The 22,258-nt window shown below is 40.1% G+C and overlaps 1 protein-coding gene across 12 annotated transcripts in view; it reads right to left on the minus strand.

Moving 5' to 3' along the window:
• ARHGAP6 (Rho GTPase activating protein 6) overlaps window positions 1–22,258 on the minus strand; it is a 497,891-nt gene that overhangs the window by 81,571 nt on the left and 394,062 nt on the right. For 11 of the 12 annotated variants that reach the window (XM_082447001.1, XM_082446997.1, XM_082447004.1 and 8 more), the window contains one exon: window positions 3,382–3,541. In XM_082447001.1, coding sequence (XP_082303127.1) covers window positions 3,382–3,541 — 160 coding nt within the window. Of the gene's footprint in view, window positions 1–3,381; window positions 3,542–15,341; window positions 17,033–22,258 lie in introns of those variants that run through there. The other variant, XM_082447000.1, reaches the window with a different exon arrangement.

Consider the following 22,258-nt stretch of genomic DNA (forward strand, 5'->3'; position numbering starts at 1 on the left):
AAAGCAATCTACAGATTTAATGCAATCCCTATCAAAATACCCAAGACATTTTTCACAGAACTAGAACAAATAATCCAAAAATGTATATGGAACCACAAAAGACCTGGAGTTGCCAAAGCAATCTTGAGAAAAAAGAACAAAGTTGGAGGTATCACTCTCCCAGCCTTCAGACTATACTACAAAACTACAGTAATCAAAACAGCGTGGTACTGACACAAAACCAGACACATAGAGAGAGACAAGAAATAAACCCACACACCTCTGGTCAATTAATCTGTGACAAAGGAGGCAAGAATATACAATGGAGAAAAGACAGTCTCTTCAATAAGTGGTGCTGGGAAAATTTAACAGCTACATGTAAATGAACGAGACTAGAACATTTCCTCACACCATATACAAAAATAAACTCAAAATGGATTAAAGACTTAACTATAAGACCTGAAATCATAAAGCTCTTAGGCAGAACACTCTTTGACATAAATCGTAGCAATATTTTCTTGGATCTGTCTCCTAAGGCAAAAGAAGTAAAAGCAAAAATAAACAAATGGGGCCTAATTAAACTTTTTTTTTTGCACTGTAAAGGAAACCACTGACAGAATGAAAAGACAACCTATGGAATGGGAGAAATAATTTTTGCAAATGATATGATCAATAAGGGGTTAATATCCAACATATAAAAACAGCTCAACATCCAAAAAAAAAGCCCAATTTAAAAATGGGCAGAAGACATGAACAGACATTTTTCCAAAGAGGAAATGCAGATGGCCAAGAGGCAGATGAAAAGATGTTCAACGTCGCTAATCATCAGGCAAATGCAAATCAAAATCACAATGAGATATCACCTCACACCTGTAAAATGGTTATCATCAAAAAGTCTACAAATAACAAATGTTGGTAAGGATATGGAGAAAAGGAAACACTCCTACACTGTTGGTGGGAATGTAAATTGGTACAGCCCTGTGGAAAACAGTATGGAGGCTGCTAAAAATAGAAAACTAAAAATAGAACTACCATAAGATCCATGAATTCCACTCTAGTATATATCTGGAAAAAAAAATTCAAAAAGGTACATGCACCCCAATGTTCATAGCAGAATTATTTACAATTGCCAAGATATGGAAGCAACTGAAGTATTCACAACAGATGAGTGGATAAATAAGATGTGGTATATATATAGAATAGAATATTACTCAGCCATAAAAGAATGAAATTCTGCCATTTGAAGCAATGTGGATGTACTTAGAGAATATTATGTTTAGTGAAATAAGTCAGACAGAGAAAGACAAATACTGTATGATATCACTTATATGTGGAATCTAAAAACTAAAACAAATGAATGTATATAGCAAAACAGAAACAGACTCACAGATACAGAAAACAAACTAGTGGTTACCAGTGTGGAGCGGGAAGGGAGAGGGGCAAGACTGGGGTAAGGGATTAAGAGATATAAAGTATTATGTATAAAATAGATAAGTAACAAGGATATATTGTACAGCACAGGGAATTATAGCCATTATCTTGTAATAACTTTTTTTTTTCAACATCTTTATTGGAGTATAATTGCTCTACAGTGGTGTGTTAGCTTCTGCTGTATAACAAAGTAAATCAGCCATACGTATACATATATCCCCATATCCCCTCCCTCTTGCGTCTCCCTCCCACCCTCCCTATGCCACTCCTCTAGGTGGTCACAAAGCACCGAGCTGATCTCCCTGTGCTATGCGGCTGCTTCCCACTAGCTATCCATTCTACATTTGGTAGTGTATATATGTCTATGACACTCTCTGACGTCGTCCCAGACCACCACTCCCCCTTCTCGTGTCCTCAAGTCCACTCTCCACGTCTTATCTTGTGATAACTTTTAATGGAGTATAATCTGTAAAAATACTGAGTCACTTTGATGTTCACTTGAAACTAATATAACATTGTAAATCAACTATACTTCAATTTTTTTAAAAAAAAGAATAAAAGTGGCCCTAAAGAGCCATCATCCAATAAAAAATTCTGTGTGGTCACTGTTTCTGTGCTACTCTTTCTAGCCAACAAAACCAAGCCTCCTACTACAGAGATAAATTGCCCAAGCTCACACGTGACCAGACAAGTCCTCATATTCTGGTCTTCAGACTCCCAAGCCAGTGCCCTTTCCGTCAGACACAGGTGAGCCAAGAAAACAGCTCCACCAACACTGCTGTTGACGGAATGTGAGCACATGTGTTCATGTGTATATTAAGGTTGCTCAGCCTCTACACTTGGGCCCTTGGGCCCTGACAATGCTTGCTGTGGGGGACTGTCCAGTGTATTGCAGGATGTCTAACAGCATCCCTGGCTTCCATCCAGTAGATGTCAGCTGCATCCTTCCTCCAAGCTGTGAAAACTGAAAGTGGAGCCAGACATTGCTAAATTTTACCTGGGGAATGGGGGAAAACCATCCCTGGTTGAGAACTACATATCTATGTGTATGTGTGTATATATGATATGAATGATTTTATGAATATTCATGAAGCATCCCCTCAACTCCCTAAAAAAAGAAAACAAAGGAGAAGTTCTGCAGATACTGAAACCTTCCAAGGCAGTCTTCTAGCTTTCAGATGCTTGCTATCGCTCTCCTGCTTTCCTTTAAGTTTTAGGCACAGCAGCCAATGTTGCGTTTTTATGGCAGGTTTACTCTATTTGTATAACATCACAGCTTTTCACTTCACCTCAAATTACCTTTCGGCTACACACAAATACACATTAAAAAGTACCTTTATAGAAGATAGTCAACATTCAGAAACAGGCTTTACAGGTCAAAGGATTTCAAATACATGCTTCTCATCTTTACCAGAATCAGGATCTGTGTTTGTAAAAACATCAGACAACCAGGTCTGCACTGGCTCCAGTGTCATAGTGGTGAACCCCAACAGAGACAGGCCAGGTGAAAGACTGGATAAAAATGAGTTAACATTGGTATAATCACTGATTCTGAGTTTGCATAAGGTCAAATGAGAAGTTTAACAGATTGTTAAAACATTCTTTTCAACTGGTTATTTTGAAATCATATTGAGATAGACATCGTTTTTCTTCTAACCCTTTAAGTTGACCTTTCTGAAACTTCTTTTTAACTGGTTGTGCTGAAGCCACGTAGACCGTTGAGATACACATGGCTTTCCCCTTTAATGCCCCAAGTTGATCTTCCCTTTAAATACACATATTAGTCGACATGTAAACTGTCCCACTTGAACACATCTTTCAAAATGGATGCCAGTGCCAGCCAGTGACCCAGAAGTTATAGCTTCCTTCCTGCGTTAATAGTGGGGCTGAGAGGACTCTGCAGCTTGGGGCTCTGGCAGAGCAGATGTTTGACTTCCAGCATCCCCCATGTGATGGCAGATGGGGCCTTACCTTTGGGAATGGTGATCTGACAGCTCAGGTCACAGTCCTGCTGCAGCTGATAAAAAGCCACTTCCTGCAGCCGGGCTCGCTCCAGCTCTGAGAGGCTCTGGATGGGGACTGACCTCAGCCGTACGCTGCGACCCGACATACTGTTCCACGTGAAGTCACCCTGCAGATCAAGGGGAAAAACATCAAGGGTCACACAGTAATCTACGACTCACAAGCCTCAGCCTCTCTCTCAATCGGTCATAAAGTCAAGCAAACTTCATTTTTATGTTCCCAAATTGGCTCTCAATCGCTAAAATCAAATCCACTCTTACTTAACTGTGGATTTACTCAGTCAATTGCAAACATCAAAATCTGGAGTATCTGCTAGGTCATCTGATCCCATAAAACGATGCAAAGAAAACTATGTGGAAAGATGCTTCAAGGGTCCTGCCTCCTCTCTTTTATGGGAACACATGGGAACTTTTCACTTTTTATTTCTCAGTAACAGGAAGAACTACTGCTAATTGCCATTGTGCACACTAGACATAGGAGGGTAAACGTATATTGATAGCCTACCGTGTACCAGCAATGTGCCAAGGGCTTTTTAGTTACTTCCTCTATATAATAATACAATCTAGTATATTTATTATATATGACACAATATATTATTATTATATATAATTCATACTTATGATACATTATTGTAATATATACTTAGGATACATTATGTTGATATTATAGTAATATATAGTATGTATAAATATAATATAATATAATATAGATGAAGTTGAGGCTTAGGAAGGTTAAGTAATTTTCCCCAAATTGTAAACCTTACAATATTTGAAACTAACCAGGACTCGAGCTAAAAAATCTTAGGCTTTTAAATTCTATGCTAAATTGTAACCACTGAGTTTCTATTTATAGCAGTCTAATGAGCTATTTTGATCACAGTAAGTATAGAGATATGATCAATAAAAGCTACATATATTTATAGAGACGTTTGATGCTAAAATACTCCACATAAGAGAATCAAAGCAAACATTCCCACAATCCTGAGTCTATTTGTGTGCTCACATACACACCTCTGATTTCACACCTCTGAGAGTGAATATCTCTACCCTTGATGCAGACAGTGAGAAAGTGATGACCTAAGAAACAATACTTCACAATCCTCTGAAGCCCAATGTCCCCTCACTGAGGAGGAATTCCTACGTATCACAGATATCAACCAGGGCACAACAGCTTTGAAGAGGTATCTACTGTTTCCTTAACGATCAAGAAAAATTCTGGGAGAAGGAATAGTGCTGGGCCCTACAGACACCGCCAGGGACTTCTTGTGGATGTGGGGAACATTTAAGGAATCCCAGAAGACTTCACCATCCTCATTATTCACCTTAAAGAAGAGAGACAGAAAGGCTGGCCCCAGCGACTGCTAAGACACCTTTGTTCCCTACTGGTAGCAAATTCCTGCCTAGAAGGTTCATTCCAAAGAGTGAATGGCACTATGTTAATTCTTTGATATTTTTTTCCTCTTTATCTGGGATTTCATTGATTTATTTATTCATTCATTTAACAAATGGAGATATCATACTCTAGTAGGGGCAGAAAATAAACAAGGGTAAGTAAAGAATATAGCGTGTTAAGTAATGATAACTGCTAAGGAGGGAACAAAAAGCAGGGAAGGGGCCAGCAGTGTGAGGAGAGGACAGGGATTTACATTATTAGGTGGAAGGGCTGGGAAAGACCTCACAGGGAAGTCCAGGCTTGAGCAGAAGTTAAAGGAGATGAGGAATTTGTTTGTTTGTCTTCACACCTGTGCATTTGCATCCAGGGGATGATGAGGAGGACTACCAGGGGCCCAGGGAGCAGGATGTGGGAACGGGTCAGGGCCGAGGAGTGAGTGAGTAAATCTAGGCAAAGGGGGTAGGTTGTAGTCACATTTGGTGAACTGAAGAACATTCTTCCAGGCCCAGTGTATTTTGGATTTTTTTCTTTTTTCTTTTTTTGGTATAGCTGGACTAACCACAAGTTTAGACAGGAATTGGGGACTTAAGTCTTGGGTGTACCTCTCACTCACACCCTTTAAGCTTAGGGCACCACAGGTACAGTACCAGTGAATTGCTTTCCCCTCACCCCAAATGGGAAGTTCCAGATGAGTTGGTGATTTTTAAATATGAAGTTTAGGTATCTAAGGGAGCCCGCTGCTACTTGAAGTGTCAAAATGGAATTACATATCTATTCTTTAAATGCATTTAAAAATATGCCCTCCGATGGGCTCTAGTATCTGTAGCAGGGGTTGGCTATCTTTTTCTGTAAAGGGCCAGACAGTAGATATTTCAGGATTTGTGGGCCATGTGGTCTCTGTCAAAACTACTCAGATCTGCCTTTGTGGCATGAGAGCAACCATAGACAGTTTATGAATGAATGGGTGTGGCTGGATTTGGACAGTGGGCTATAGTTTGCCAACCTTTGAACAATAGCTCATGACTGAAATAAAATAAATCAATCCCTAGAAGACACATTTTATTTTTATTTAGTATGACGTCCTGCATGATTAATTCAAACAAAATTCAGTGAGCACCTATTACATGCTAAAAACAGTACTAGGCTTGGGATTATCAAAATGACACCACAGTCCTTCTTCTTAAGGAGTTAAATTTTGGTAGGAAGAACACACTCAGTCCATGAAATACAGAGATTATGATACTAGGAGTAAGTACCAAATGCAATGGGATGCCTAGGAGAAAAGGCTTTGACATCTATCTGGGGATCAAGGAAAGCTTTATAAGAAGGCAGTGTTTCACAGGAGACCCGTAAGTTGAATAAGAGGGGTAAGGGTTTGCTCTGTGGAAATGCAACATTGGAAAAAACAGTAGGTGCCAAGGCAAATGAATTTGAGAGAACGGCCTTGTTTGGGGGAAATTACAAGGCTAGAAGGAAGGAAATAGCAGGAGGCGAAGCCACGCAGAAATCAGGGCCATATCCTGGAGGGCTTTCTCGGCAGGCTTTGCAAAGTAGATTGGATTTTATTCAGCAGGTGATGGCTAGTCATTAAGGAAGCTTGAGTAAGAGAGGAACATGATCAGATTTGCATATGGGAAAGATGACTGGAAACACATTTCTAAAGGAATTGAGGGAGGGCGCAAGCCAAAGATGCAGAGATAGAAGAGACGCTGGGCTAGGTATGACGCTGATTCAAATTTGAACAGATAGGGAGACACTTAGAACCACAGAGATGCTTGCGGACAAACTGTATGTAGTGGAGGGTAGGGAAGGAGTAATCTAGGATGACTTAAACATTTCTGGCTTGAGCAACTGGGAGGATGGTACACTAAATCACCAAGATGAGGAAGAGCAGAACGGAATTAGGTTTGGTGGGGGGGAGAAGAAAGATGTTCAAATTTGACATTTTGAAAGGGATATTTTATCTCTAAAAAATAAATAAATAAAACACATTACCAAATCTGGCAAAACAGAACCAGGCCAGTTTACATCTTCCTTGAGCCTTCATTTTCTTCTCCCAACTGAAACAGTTGCAACGCAATCAAGTAATACATAGTTCTGGAAACTGTTCACAAATGACTACACTTAGCAAGATAAAAAAGTGAAGTGTGATGCTTTAAATTTCTCTGAGCCCATTATACATCATAGCCCATGACTCTTAACTTCGTAGACTTTTTAAATTCTTTGGTAAATTTGGAATTATCAGCCAAAAGAGAGAAAAGGCTTGGTCTATTTGTAATGACTTGAATTTATGGAGTTGTTGTCTCCTAAGACTTTAGTTCTTATAGCAGCTGATGGCTCAGGAGAAGGCTACAGCCAAATCCCAGAAAGAGAAAAGAGTGTGGCGCTTTCTTGAAAGCAGGGCAGCTGCATTGATCAGGCTTTGGCAGAGTCATTTCACAAAGGAGGTAATACCAATTGGTCCCCAGAGCCAATTGGTTCTTAAACCCATCCTTAGCACATGGCTGAAAAAACAATTTTCTTGGGAGAGAAGGTCATCAAATAATTAACAAAGAGGGACTTCAAAGATATCTCCAAAGCTACCTATTATCAAATGTGTGGCATCTTAAAAAATATCAGTTACATTTTTGATTATGGGTAATGGACCAAGTTGCTTCATAATCCATTTTATACCACCAACTTGAATAACTAAAGCCTGAAGTGTTCATACAGACCTGGAAAAGTCTGTATGGGCCACTCCAGTTCATCACTCTCCACCCTTCACCATCTCATTGTCTTTTGCCACCTGCCAATCAGCAGTCATGAATACATCAAATAATCTGCATCTTCCCCTATGTCCCAATTTTCTCACTGCTCCCAATCTATATTTCTACCATTGTGAATTTTAATGATTTTTTTTTCAGATTAAGCACATGCGATTTCAACATGTTTTTTAAAGTTGGAAATATGTGAGGTCCATTTTTGGGAAATTATAAAATTAACACAATTAACTGACAGGTTAAAACCATATTCATTCATAGTATCTTGGGATAAAGTCAGGAGGTATCAGTGACTGCCCTAAATGACATAGAACAGTGTTCTTCATTTTAATTTTTATCCTTAATGCAATATAGACATTTTGAGAATCAAGAGGCCTAATTTCAGAGCCAAGCTCACACACAGTCAAGGAAATGTCACAACACAATGGCTGGGAAACTCTGCAAACGTGTCTTAAAACTACAGTTGTATTGCTTTTTAAGGCGTGATAATTTAGTGTTGGCTCACAATAAGTTACTTGGTCGAATGCATCCACATTCCTAATTTCAGTCCACATCATCTTTTAAAATTAATTTGTTTAAAGAGCCCTTTCTCAAAACATTCACCCAAGGTTTATGCAAATTATCCCAAGGTTCAAATCAGAGTATTCGCAATGAAGTACCTAGAAGTCTAAAATCTAATATCAGCCTGTTTCTCTCCCGCCTTCTCACCTCTCCCTTCAGGTTGCTACAGCTGAGGACGGAGTCCCCAGATGCGGCACCCGTGGGAACCACACAGACCAGAGTTGCGGGGAGTCGCCGAGCAAATCCATGAGGTTTCCACATCTCCTCAGTTGCCTCTTTCTAGAATTCCTAGGGGTCACAGTGTTTCTGTGCGTAAAATATGTTTGCCTTTATATTACGAAAATTGTCAAATATGAGCAAAGAAAGAGATTAGACTAATGACCTCGCAGAGGTTCTGAGGCAGGTGTCTGCTCTGCAGTTGAGCACCCATTTTTTTTTTTTTTTTTTTTTGGTTTCCTGATTGATTGACCCACGCAGCCAGGATTGAGAACCACTGCGCTCAAGGGTTGATCAGATTCAGGTTGGGTTGTAGTAAGTCTGCTGTTCCTAGAAAATTCAAGAAGTTCACCACCAAAGAAAGATGCAATTTTACCACAAGATGTTACTTTTTGAAACAAAATGTGAGCTTTAAGACACTCAGGAGTAAGCATGATCTGCTTTCGTTTATTGAACAACAACAACAACAAATGACTTGAACCAGACACTCAGAGTCTAAAGCCTATACTCTTAGCCACTACAATATCCAGGCTGGTGGATACAAAGCTTGAGAGATGCCCTTCAGCCTGCATTTTGTTCTGCAGAGGTAGAGAGAAGTATAGCATGGAGTTACTAGATAGAAGGTGTGGCAGACAGAATAATAAAATAGCCGCATCTTAATTCCTAGAACCTGTGAATATGTTACCTTACCTGGCAAAAGGAACTTTGCAGATGGGATTAAGTTAAAGGATCCTGAGATAGGGAGGTTATTCTGGATTATCCAGATGAGTCCAACCTAATCATAAGAGTCCTTACCAGAGAGAGGCAGAGGTGGCTGTGTGTGTGTGTGTGTGTGTGTGTGTGTGTGTGTGTGTGTGTGTGAGAGAGAGAGAGAGCGAGAGAGAGAGAGAGAGATTGATTTGAAGATACTAGGCTGACAGCTTTAAAGACGGAGGAAGGAGCCATAAGCCAAGAAATGCAGGCAGCTTCCAAAAGCTGGAAAAGGCAAGGCACAGATTCTCCCCCAGAGCCTCCAGAGGAATGCAGCCTTTGATTTTAGCTGAGTGAGACTGACCTCCAGAACTGTAAGACATTAAATTTCTGATGTTTTAAGTTTATGGTAATTTGTTACATCAGCAATAGGAAACGTAACAGAGAAGCAGTAGGAGGGAGCATTAGAAGAGAAGGTTGGTGAAGGTCAAGGGGATCGAGTTCAGATGAGGATAAGCTCCCAGACACTTAAGAAAGTAGGTCTTGACCTCCCATCAGATTTTTAGCTCCCTCTTTCCTGGTGCTACAGTGCTGCCTCATACTATAGGTACCACCACCAATGATTTGAGCTGCAGAGCTTCCAAGATTGGAATTTTGAAAGCACTTTCCCCACTAAATAGAATTTTAGAAACTTATACATAGTAAATATTTCAGGCTTGTGGTTCATATAGTCTTTGTCACAGCTACCCAGTTCTGCCAATGTAGCACAAAGGCAGCCATAAACCACATGTAAACAAAAGTTCCAATAAAATTTTACTCACAGACACTAAAAGTCTAATCTCATCTAATTTTCAAGTCACAAAATATTATTCTTTTGATTTTTTTCAACCATTTAAGAATGTAATAACCATTCTAGGCACGTAGGTCATACAAAAACAGGCAGCAGGCTGGATTTGGCCCACTGGCTGCAGTTTGCCAACCCTTGATATAAAGAGATTGGGATCATTTAGGACCCTACACATACTTATTTAGCACCTACTACCATGTGGCAGAGACCCAGTCCCTAGCACTCTGCATCCTGAGCTACGTACATCAGCTAGATTCATGAGGGCAAGAACCTTGTCTGGTTTCCTGACCTGGGTGTTCCCAGTATCCAAGATAGTACCTGGCAATTAATTATCACTGAAGAATAAATAATTCACAAGCAATAAATATTTGTCAGTCTAGGGACTACATGAATCACGTACATCATGAGTTCAATAAGAAATTGGAAACTAACCAACTCGGGTAATATCGTATCTATGAGGGGAAATGTCTTCTGGATTTGAATAAACTGTTAAGAAACAGTCTTTTGAACCAGAGCCTGTTGATGAGCCCCAAAATGCCAGTATATGCGGGCAGAAAATAAGCATAAAAATATCGGACCTGAGGAATAATGAATCTCTGACACTCACACTCACATATCAGATCTCTTATGAGCAGGAAGACACAAACACAAAGGTCAGTGTTGCCCTGGGACCCTCATCACATGGGCCATGAAGTAATAAACAAGCACCCAGAGGCGTGCCAAAGCCCACCAGCACAGCCTAGGATGTGTTTCTGGCTGTTCCTGAATTCTCAAATGCACATTCCAGTCCAGCATTTTTCTTTGGTGACTGTTTATCTCGTAAATGGATGACTCATTTTAAGGCTCTGTGGATCCAGTTTTTCAGTGGTTGTCATAGGACTTTTTTTTTTTTAGATTGAAAGTGGATGATTTCTAATTTGTTTCAATTTCATAAATGTGAGGTTGAAAGTGACCCAATGTTTCTGGATAGACAAAAGCCCTTGATAGTTATAAAAATATCCTTTTTATTTTCGGGTACTATGGGACAGCGTTAATAAAAGGTAACAATACGATACGAAAGGATATAGCACAGTGGTTCTTGGGGGTGATTTTGCCCTCTCAGGGGACATTTGGCAATGTCTGGAAACATTTTTGGCCATCATGACTCTAGGGTGGGGTTTCCTACTGGCAACTAGTGAGTAGACATCAGGGATCTACTCAACATCCTACAATACATAGGACAGCCCCCTGTGCCCACAATAAAGAACTACCTGCCTCCAAATGTCCACAATGCAGAAATCGAGAAAACCTGGCATAGCGTAAGTTGGGTCTGCTGTTAGGCCCAAATTACACACAATCTCCTCAAAATGATGGTGTCAGAAGACATTAACACTCATATGAGTTTTGTTTATCATCAAAGGCATGCACCATGCACTATATACTCTTATGCATGCTATGCATGATAATGTATATTATACATGTATTATTCTGTATATTATGGAAATAAATAAGCAGAATCATAGAAGTTATTTAGAACTAGCATTAAGAAGCACAAACAACACAAACCAATTTAAAAGAGGCACACAAAAAAAGCCTCAATACAATAGAATCTTGATCAACTGGAGAACAACTCACCGAAAGCATTAACTAAAGAGATTTCCTTCCCACCAGAAGTATATGTCTCCACACTTAGAAAAAAAAAAAGATGCAAAAGGCAAACTGAAAAACCAACCATCTAATATCTGTGATTTATTCAGAAAGGTCATTCTTTTGAGCTAAATTGCATCTTTACAAACAGACTTGATTTTTCCCATGAAATAAAATTGATTGAAATACTTTTGGTTTTGGTCTATACCACATTGTTTTATTATGTCCTTGAAACTAATCTCTAATTGCAGCATCTCTTTAACCTCATCCAACTGTAAACTTACCAAGGCCCAGTGAGCCAACAAGAAGTGATGCAAGGCTGCTCACAATATGGCCTGCAGACAATTCTTGTAAACGTGCAGGTTTCTGGGCTCTAAGGAAGATTTAGGGAACTAGGGTCACAAGGAATGGGGCCCAAGTACCTTCATCATAAACCAGAATCCTCGGGTGATTCTTATCTTTGCACAATAAAGATTGAGGCCCACTGGTGTGGTAGTAAAGACTTGGATTCAAATAGCTATGAGCTCTTTGGCAAGATTCAGAACATCTCCAAGCCTCAGTTTTCTCACCAATAAGATGGAGCAAAGAAAAAGACTTAACTCCCAGGTTTGTAATGATGGTATGAGACAATGCAAGTGAATTTCTTGCAGAGTGCTTATTAGCGCCCAGCAAGCCCTAAATATGTGGTAAAGTTATAATTAATTTTAATCATCATTCCTCTAAATTTGCGTCCCCTTTTTAAACCTGGCAGTTTTAGTGACACCAAAAACTCTTAAGAAATGTGTGTTGAATTCATGAATAAATGGTTCCACTATGTGTAAGATGCCTTTTCTACGTGTTTACAAGCCAGCCAGCTGGATTGTGGTTCCATATAGGTGAGACGCAGAAGCAAAGACCAGATCAGTAAGTTAAGGTCTGAAAAATGGCATGCCATTTAGATAAACCATGCCAGGGGCTGAATTTCTTTTGTTTTCTACTGTGGCCAGCTGTCATTTATTAATAATTAATAATTGCTGAAGCATGGCATAAGTTTAAATACCAGGCTCACAACCAACATTTCTGAAAAGGGCTGCCTAGTTCTTTATAATTCCAAAATAAACACATCTCCAATGACAAGGAACTCCCTTCCTCATGAGCTTCCGGGCAAAGCCGAGGGTATCTGCATAGCTGTCACACCCCTGTTTGGACTCTTAAAAGAGGTTATTCCTTTATGAACTCAACAAAATAACATTTGCTAATTCTTCTCTTGATTCTTCAAGCACTCCTTCTCAACAGATCTTTAGGAAGATTTAATACTTCTATATTGTATATGATTTTTGTTTTATTTATCTATTCTGGTCCTTTTTTTAAAAGCAGAAATTTTAGAAAAGTCTGAACGTTTGGTTGGTATAGCAGTGCATTTTAACCTTTTGCCTTAGTATATTCGCTATTGATTGCTACATAAGGGGTACCAAAATATGTTAGAGTAACATGATGGAAAAATGCGCCTCACTCATTCAACAAATATTTAATCGGCACCTTCTATAGGCCAGGCACTATTCTACGTACCGTGGATTCACTGGTGAACAAAACAAAGAGCCCTACCCTCATGGAGTGTCTAGGCCAGTAGAGGAAACTGATAAGAAACAAACATAATAAATGAGTAAATTACACAGCAAGTTACGAGGTGATAAGGCCTAGAGAAAAAGAGAAGGTAGAGGAGTGTGAGGGGAATCAGGAGTGCTGGGAGGGTTTCCAGGGCAACCTTGCCGCGAATGTGATATTTGAACAAACTCTTATGGAGGTGAGGTAATGAGGCAGATTTCAGGAGATGAGCATCCCAGGCAGGGGTGAGTTGACACGGGGGCAGCTTGGGGCAGTGGCTAAAAGCAAAGGTTGGCAAGCTAGGCTGCCTGGGCTTGAATCCCAGTTCTGCCACTTTCCAGCCATGTGGCTTTTAGCAAGCTTATTTTCTCTCCCCATGCTTTGTTTTCCTAATCTATGAAATGGGGATGATGACAAGCCAGGGCTTGGTAAACTACTGCCTGTGAGCCAAATCCCATCTACTGATTGTTTTTGTAAATAAAGTTTTATTGGCATATTGCCACAAACATTTCTTTAGGTATTGTCTATGACTGCTTTCATGCTACAGTGGAGGAGTTGAGTGGTTGTAACAGAGACTGTCTGGCCTGTAAAGGTGAAAATATTTACTATCTGGCTCTTTATAGAAAAAGTTTGCTGACCCCTGTACTAGACTAAAAGTAAAGGCACATCTATGATTAGGATTTGTCTTTGGGATCACCATTTTCCTCCTCTCCTAAGATTTTGTTTCTCTGGGCAACATCCCAAAGAACCTGTAAAGAGATCATATGACACAGTAAGACTTGGGGATATTGTAAAGTATGTAAAAGCTAGGGTGAAATAGAAGTGGTTATCTGCAAATGGCCTATTTATCTGGATTATTGATAAACCAAAGTAGAAATGAACATTGTCAAACCCAGTGCTGTGCTACCACCACTCAAAAACCAAAAAACAACACCAAAAAAACCCAAACATCATTCGTCACACACATCTTGTTTCCAGTGGAAAGAACCTTTCCAATGGTTGGCATAGAGGGGAAAACAGCCACATATTCGAAGTTCCCAAAGGCAAAAACGTCAGAACAAAAGGCAAGTTTCATTTCTGTGTATCCCTAGTTGAATTGTGGACTTGTCTACCAGCCACCAATTTAATTTTGAGTTTTAAGCTTCACTTGACTCTTGGATGGGGAAGAGGTAAAAGAGCCTGCACAGATCCCAAGAGTGTGGAAAATGGAAACAGTTACAAGAATTAGAAACTTCTCAATGACAGCTCTAGCAGCTGATAGTTTTGCTTGTCTTTCTATAATTAAACTTAGTTCACTGAAATTAGAACGACAGACCTCCAGAGACGGACTGGACCTTGGAGATATTGCTAACTACTCTGCTAGCTACTGTTCTAGGTCCTTTATTTATATTAACTCATGTAATTCTTGCAACAACTCTAAGGACTATGTTACCATTATTACCCCCATATTTCAGATGAGGAACTCTTAAGTGACTTGTCAAGATCACACACCTAGTAAATGGCAGAATTAGAATTTGAAGCGTGGCTGCAGGTTCCAGAATCTAGATGGTAACTATCATAGGTATTTCACCACTTCTCCTGATAAGTCAGTCCAACCCCTACCTTTACAAAGAAGCAAAGCAAAATCCAAAGAAGTTAGGTGACTCTGCAGTAGCAGAGTGGGATCTGGGTGGTAAGGGTCACATTCTGCCTTTTTCCACCACCGAGTCTTTTCATTCTGAGACATAACCTTATAATAGGGTAAACCAGATGATTTAAAAATCCAGAATCTTAAGGTTTTCCTCTTTTTAAAAGCAGAGCACATTCGGTTTATGATTAGCCTTATCTAATATCTGAGCTGTTCTCCAAAGCCCATATTTATCAGAGCCATGGCAACTAAAATGTTGCCCGAAGTTCAAGAAGTCTAGAGGGAAAGATAAGCCACTTTACCCTTTCAGACCTGAAAAACAGCCTGCGCTGAATCTTTGGAGAAATCAGCCCAGTTCCATTTCATCACGGCATGCTGCTTCCTGGTCCAGGTTGCTCATTTCAAGCTGCTCCAACATTATCATTCAGTCTAAAAATAACGTTCTCATAAATCTCTATTGGCACAGACAGTACTTAGCTGTCACACATCTCAGACACTGATCAATCCACTTTTCTTCCCACATCACAAGACAAATGTGGAACAATCACAACATTTTATCACAGTAATCTGGAAAAGAAATAGAAGTATAGATATTTATATTGCTTACCCATGAATTATATTCAGCTGTGTCTTTGCTGGCCTCTCTAATTTCACTGAACTAAGCTTGTAGTAGGAACTTGAGTCTGCTTGAAAAAAATTATTTTTTTTGGTGAAAAATGCATCCTGAAATGGCAGATTGCAACGAGTGTCTGAGAAATGGCCCAGCTGGCATAGCTGTGACTCCCACGATACCTTTTGTTGCCAGAGACCTCCGCTACCATGAGTCTTGGGGCCAAAAAAATGCAATCTTTTCATCGGACCATTGAGATGTTCCTGTCCCTTCAGAACAGAGGCAGGCTGTGCGGCTGAGTGAGTGAGTGTGTGAGTGTGTGAGTGTGTGTGTGTGTGTGTGTGTGTGTGTGTGTGAGAGAAAGGCAGTGCTAAGGGGGAGGGACAGAAAGAAGGCAAAGAAATTGAAACTGGATTTCCTGCTTTTTATTTTCATAGGACTATACTGAAGAGATATTCTGGAGTTAGAAAAGGATTCCTCTTAAAAAAAAAATCCCCTTTTCTGCAGGGATCTACAAATGGTAATTGGATTGTAACTGTGCAAACTGTCCTTATTAGGAATCAACCAAAGAATGACGGAAGCCTCGGGTAAAACCCCTGACAGCATGATAAGGCACATAGGGTGCTTTCTTTGTTTAGGATAAATTCTCAATTCTTAAATTACATTTTAAAAACACTGCCTTCTTCCTTTTTCTAACACTAGAAAAAACCATTAAAAAACAAAACGGTTTCATTCTCCTTTATTCTCAAGTACAACACATGCTCTGAATTTTACGCTCTTTGTGGAACAATAGTCCTTGAGAAATTGTTCATTTCCTGAACACAGGGTGTGGAGGTCAGAGTGGGTGTAACCACGTGGCCATGTTTAAGAGGGTGCAGGTTGCGGGTGGAGGTGGCGGGGAGATAGCCATGAAGAGCAGAGAGAAAAGGAAAGATTTAAAACATATCCTGACCACTAATTACCTTGATCTCCATGTATTCCACATGGCGCTGAACCAAAACTAACTCAAAAAGACATCTTTGTTTTCCAGTCAATATGAAGTTATAGCCCTCTTGTGGTCTCAAGTGAATTCCAAGAAAAGAATCACTGTGATTATAATTGACAAACTGAGAAATGATTTCATGGAAGACCTTACTGACTCAAAATTTAGGGACCCGGTACATTTTTTTACTAGGATTCTGTGAGGTTAATCATCTCTTGATGTAAGCCACACGTAGCTTCTGTTGCTGCTGGTATTTAGTAAGAGGAAAGAATTTAAAAACAATAAAATACGTCAGATGGTCTTCTTTACTAGAACAATTACACTTAAAGAGAAATTCAGAGTAAAAATTTATCTGTTACGGCATATACCTTCGCCTCCACTACCCTCAAAACTCAGATGCTGAAAAGAGTCATCGGGGCTTCCCTGGTGGCGCAGTGGTTGGGAGTCCGCCTGCCAATGCAGGGGACACAGGTTCGATCCCTGGTCCGGGAAGGTCCCACAAGAATCAGAGCAACGAAGCCCGTGCACCACAACTACTGAGCCCACGCGCCTAGAGCCCGTGCTCTGCAACAAGAGAAGCCACAGCAATGAGAAGCCTGTGCACCACAACGAAAAGTAGACCCCTCTCGCCGCAACTAGAGAAAGGCCCGCAGGCAGCAACGAAGACCCAGTGCTGCCATAAATAAATAAATAAATAAATAAATAAATAAATAAATAAATAAATAAAATTAAAAAAAAAAAGAGTCATCATTCCAGCAGATAATCAATATGGTTCATGTAATCTGGATACTCATTTATGGAATTTAGACCCTCAATTAAAGTTATTTAATATCACATTTCACATGAGATTGATAAAAACCTGGAGACAACACCTCTCAGAGCCACATGTGGTAGTCCCAGGCACGGACCACACCTCTCAATGGTCATGCCCTAGTGTCCCCTGCTCTTCAATCCTGACTGGCTCTGTGATCTGCGTTAGCCAATCAAATCGGGCAGAAACGATGGTGAGATAATTCTGGACCTAAGACTTAAGAAGGCCTGACAATTTCTGCTTTTCCATTCTTGGGACCCTTGAACCACCGCGTCATAACCGTGGCTACTGTACTGGAGAGACCATGTGGAGAGGCCACATGCAGAGTGAGAAGAGCTTAGCTGTCCCAATGTCTCAGCTAAATCCAGCTCCCAGACAACCTCCCAGGTGAGTGAAGCCTTATAAGCGACCACTGTCAAGGCCAGCAGAAGTGTCCAGCTGAGCCCAGGTCAGATTGCAGAAACATTCGCAAATAAAACGGTGGTTGTTTTAAGCCACCAAGGTTGGGGTGGTTTGTTATGAGGCAGTGAATAACCGAATCAACATCTTCTTGTGTTGAAGATAGTGGAGCCACAGGATGAATCCTTGTTTGGAACACAGCTGCCCCACCAATCGTAGACACTATGAAAATATGAGTGAGTAACAAACTGTATGGTGAGATTTGGGGATGTATGTGATATGGCAGTCAACCTCACCTTCCTTAACTTCTTTTGTACACACAGATCACAGTTCTAAACAGTCTGAATCTGGAGTCCTACCCCTGGAACCTCTCGTGTACTTCTCCCCACTGAACGACATGGCAGGTCATTCCTTCACTTTCTACGTTTTCACGTGGAAAGAGAGTAGCTGCTCAACCAGATGATAAAATAAAAACTATTCTTTATAAGTCATTTTGCAGAACATGTAGAAAGTCTTTTATGAACAAGAGGATAAATATATGTTTAATGACATCCTCCAGGTTTTAAATAGTATATAGTCAATATTTAGAAATAGGTGATGCTTTTCTCTTTCAGAATTATGACTTAATCTAATAAAATGGCATAGTGAAATTTCATCTAGATCACATTTATTACTGATAAACCTTTTGTTGGTCCAATTACCCTCTTTTGACCGGTACCATAGAATTGGCACTTGAGGTGTTGCTATTTTTTCTGATTGTACATAAAAAAGTGAAAAAATTGTTAAGGACATTTCAGTCCTTCTGATACCATACAGACTGCAGTGAAAATCTGATCTTTTCAGATTTTAATTATCAGACTCTACTTTTGTATTGTTCAGAACTTTCAGAGGTGAGGTGACAAGTAAAAGCACAGAAGGACGATTCTTATTCTCTCCCCGGCTGTCATTTGCTTCCCTAACCATAGCTATCTGTCCTCTCCCCGCCCCCAGCACGTGACTTTAGTCTAACTTCTAGTATCCTCCTGCTACTACTGTAACCCACTTGCAGAGAGAGTAACTTTTAGATCTTTTAGATCTAAATACCTACCATCAAAGCCAAGTATTAGGTAAATGGAAACTGTTTCCAAATGCAATAGGTTTAACCCTTAGGCTGTATCACAGCATGCCAGTGACATTTTCTTCAATGAGTCCCTTGGAAGACACGTGTGCAAAGTAAGTAGGACACAGAGCACCCAACAAGAATTGGAAGGCCTCTCTGTAACTGGGAGAAATCTGGTAAATGCATGGAGGGCAGCTGAGTCCCCAAAGCCTTTACGGAACAGAGGCACAGAGATGTGCACAAATAGAGGCAGGGAAGCAGGAGGAAACAAACAGAAAGCTGATGGGCAATCACCTCCGGGAGTAAGGGTCGGGGCACTGGTGTTTGTTTGAAAGAAAGAGAAATAGTCATTTTAGGAAACCTCCCAAGTGTCATATCCTTTACAAATAGGAATATGCATGCTAAGTTTTTGGGTAGAGGTGTGAAACAGTGAAAGGGGTGTTTTAGGAAAGATGAATGATGCAGAGTGGTGCAGAACAGATGGGAAGGGGAGAGCAAGAGGAAGTAAACACTGAGGTCTACAGGGATGCTTTCCTTATGAGAGTCCCTCAGTTTGTCCAATAAATCTGGATCCCCAGAGAGTCAGATCCAGTATTATACTTGGAGAAATACCTTCAGGGGTATAGTGAGATGTTCGTATGTCACTTTATGTGTTGGGGAGGGTAGACCTAGAAAAGATCATTTTCTTCTGATTCTCATAGAGATATATGGGTGTGACGTCACTGGTTTCAATATGATGCAGAGGATGGCACTTCTTGTGTAGACTGCTCCTTCTACCCACATTGCCAGGAAAGCTGCTATAAGGATGGATGCTGCAGGTTTCACCCAAGAAGGACACTCAGATGAGAGGACACTCATTATGGGTAAGATGTCAGGTAAACTCTCTGAAGAGCAGGTAATTTATTCAGATATGAGCAGATTCACTGCGCATTAAATAAGAAATGGATTTTGGAACAAGATTATCTAAAAGGTACAGGGATGCTGAAGAAATGTTACCCCAAACTGGAGAACTCAACCCCAAATTAGATATTTACAAATAAGCAGGAAGTAAAGCAAACCTTAAGCAAAGATGAATATCATATTTAGAAGACGGAAAAATCTGTACTGAAAACTCTTAGGCAAAACAAAATAGGCAACAATAACAAAAAACACCAAAGTGAATTCCTTTCCACTTTCTCATTTCAATGCTACATTTGACAACATTTTGTTTCATCAATTGCACTTAACAGTTTGCAAAAGTCTCCTCTCATTGAGGTTCCTCTCTAATAGGAAAGGAAAACAACTTCCTAAAACTTACATTAGACTTAATCCACTTATTACCTTAACTAATTAATTTTGAGTATCACCAAATGCATAAACATCAGTCACCTCTAATCTATTGCCCAAGATGTGAGATGTTGACAATAAAACTTTCAGCTTCAGTTTAAGATAATTTATCCTATTAAACTCCTTCAACAGGTAGTTCAAAATCGGCATGAATTGTTGTAATACTTCAACCTAAGTGGGAAAGGGCAACTTACACATTTTCAATCGAAGGTTGGTAGTTAACTCACCTAAATCTTTACTCGTATAGCAAATGAGCAAGCAAGCTGTTTTAAATAAAAGTATATGCCTCTACATTACTTGACTGCAGAAAAAAAGTCTAGTTTTAATAATATCCTTGGAATAGTTGCTTCAAAAGCAAAATCAGTTCAGATGCAGGTGGTGATAAATTTTAGAACAAACTCTACAAGGACCAGCCGTTCTCTATCCTGGTTGTGCATTAGAATTACTCAGTGCATACCTCAGTTAAAAAAAGAAAAGAATTACTTGGTGTGGTTTTCAAAAATACTCATGCCCGTGACCCCCTCCAGACCAACGAGGTCCAATAGACCTTTCTGCGATTATGGAAATTTTTGTACAGTCTGATACGCTGGCCACCAGCCACCCATGCTAATGAGCACTTGAGATGGGGCTAGCGAAACAGAGTCATTGAATTTTTCATTTTATTTAATCTTCATTGATTTAAATGTAAGTAGCCACTGTGGCTACTGGCTATTGTACTGGACAGTGCAGATATAGACCAAACCACTAAGACTCTTCAGGGTTGGGGCTTAGGCATTGGCAGGTTTACAAAGCTCTCCAGGGGATTCTAATATGCAGTCCAGGATGAGAACCACTGTAATGACCTGGGATTAAGGAAATCATCAGGGGTGGCAAATTCCTTGCACTTTTTCCATAAGGCATTACTTTTCTCCAAATTCCACTAAGCATGTGCCATGCACCTTTGCCTCTCTCGCTCCTGTCTCCATTCCTCCCTTCTCACATCCCACCATACTCCCACGTGAAAGGTGCACTGTCTATCTATTCCTCTATTTACTGACCCTGCCAGATTTCTCTGACACCAAGCGTAGATTCTGATCCTTTCCCCTTCTCTTTCAGGGGCAGCAGAAATAAAATCTAATAATTCTACCTATTAAGAATTAAATCCCCTAATTTGTACGCCCATAACTTAAAATTGTTTTTCACTTGCACAGGCTTGATCCAGATGCCACTTTCTATGATTTCTGCCATGGATGTGATGGGGAATATTTCTAACTGTAGCACAGTTAAGCGACCACAGTCTTTGGGACGGTGTGATAAGCGGGTCTCATCTGACCACAGTCTTTGGGACAGTGTGATAAGCGGGTCTCATCTGCTCATTTGCGGCTGTTTCCTTCAAATGGGATGCGGTGTTACAGCACAGTGGTTGCAAGGCAGTTTCTGTGGTCCTACCACCTGGCTTTGAATTCCAGCTCAGCCCAGAACTAGCCATGTGCGTATCTCACCATTCTAAGCCTCAGTACCTGCTCTGTAAAGTGGAGGTAAAAAGAGTCCTGTGGGAGATGTAGAGAACAAACTAGCAGTTACCAGTGGGGAGGGGGAATGGAGGAGGGGCAATACGGGGGTAGGGGAGTAAGAGGTACAAACTATTAGGTATAAAATAAGCTACAAGGCTATATTATACAACACGAAGAATATAGCCAATATTTTATAATTAACTATAAATGGAGTATAACCTTTAAAATTGTGAACCACTATATTGTACACCTGTAACATATAATATTGTACAGCAACTATACTTTAATTTTAAAAAATAGCCCTGTGGGGAGGATGGAGCAATGCATGTACTATGCATGATGAATGAGACACGTGCTACACACACACTCTCCTAGACCCAGATTTTGACACACACACCCCCGCCCCCGCAAAACACACACACAATTTTGTGGTGAGTAAAGCACATAGCAGGATAAACTTTTGGGAGGAAGTCATGGAATTCATAAAAACGTGTTCCAAGCAATGATTAATTAATGTGGCAATATGAAGACAATTTGGAAAATGGCTACAAGGAAAAGTAATATGATACTGTGATTTTTAAAAAATATTGAACCTATTTATTCTAATGAGTCTTCATTTTGATGGATTTCCATACCACCAGTTAATATTAATGGGACAAGGAAGTGTGTGCTAATAAACGTAGATAAACACTTTATTCATAAAAATGGTAAGACTCAGAATTCCAGGGGATTTAGATAGGTGAGGAATAACTAACATTTCTTGTGGATGTAAATATGTACCCATCATTATTCCTAGCCCTAATT

Source organism: Balaenoptera physalus, assembly GCF_965194825.1.
Source record: "Balaenoptera physalus genome assembly, chromosome: X".
Lineage (NCBI taxonomy): Eukaryota > Metazoa > Chordata > Mammalia > Artiodactyla > Balaenopteridae > Balaenoptera > Balaenoptera physalus.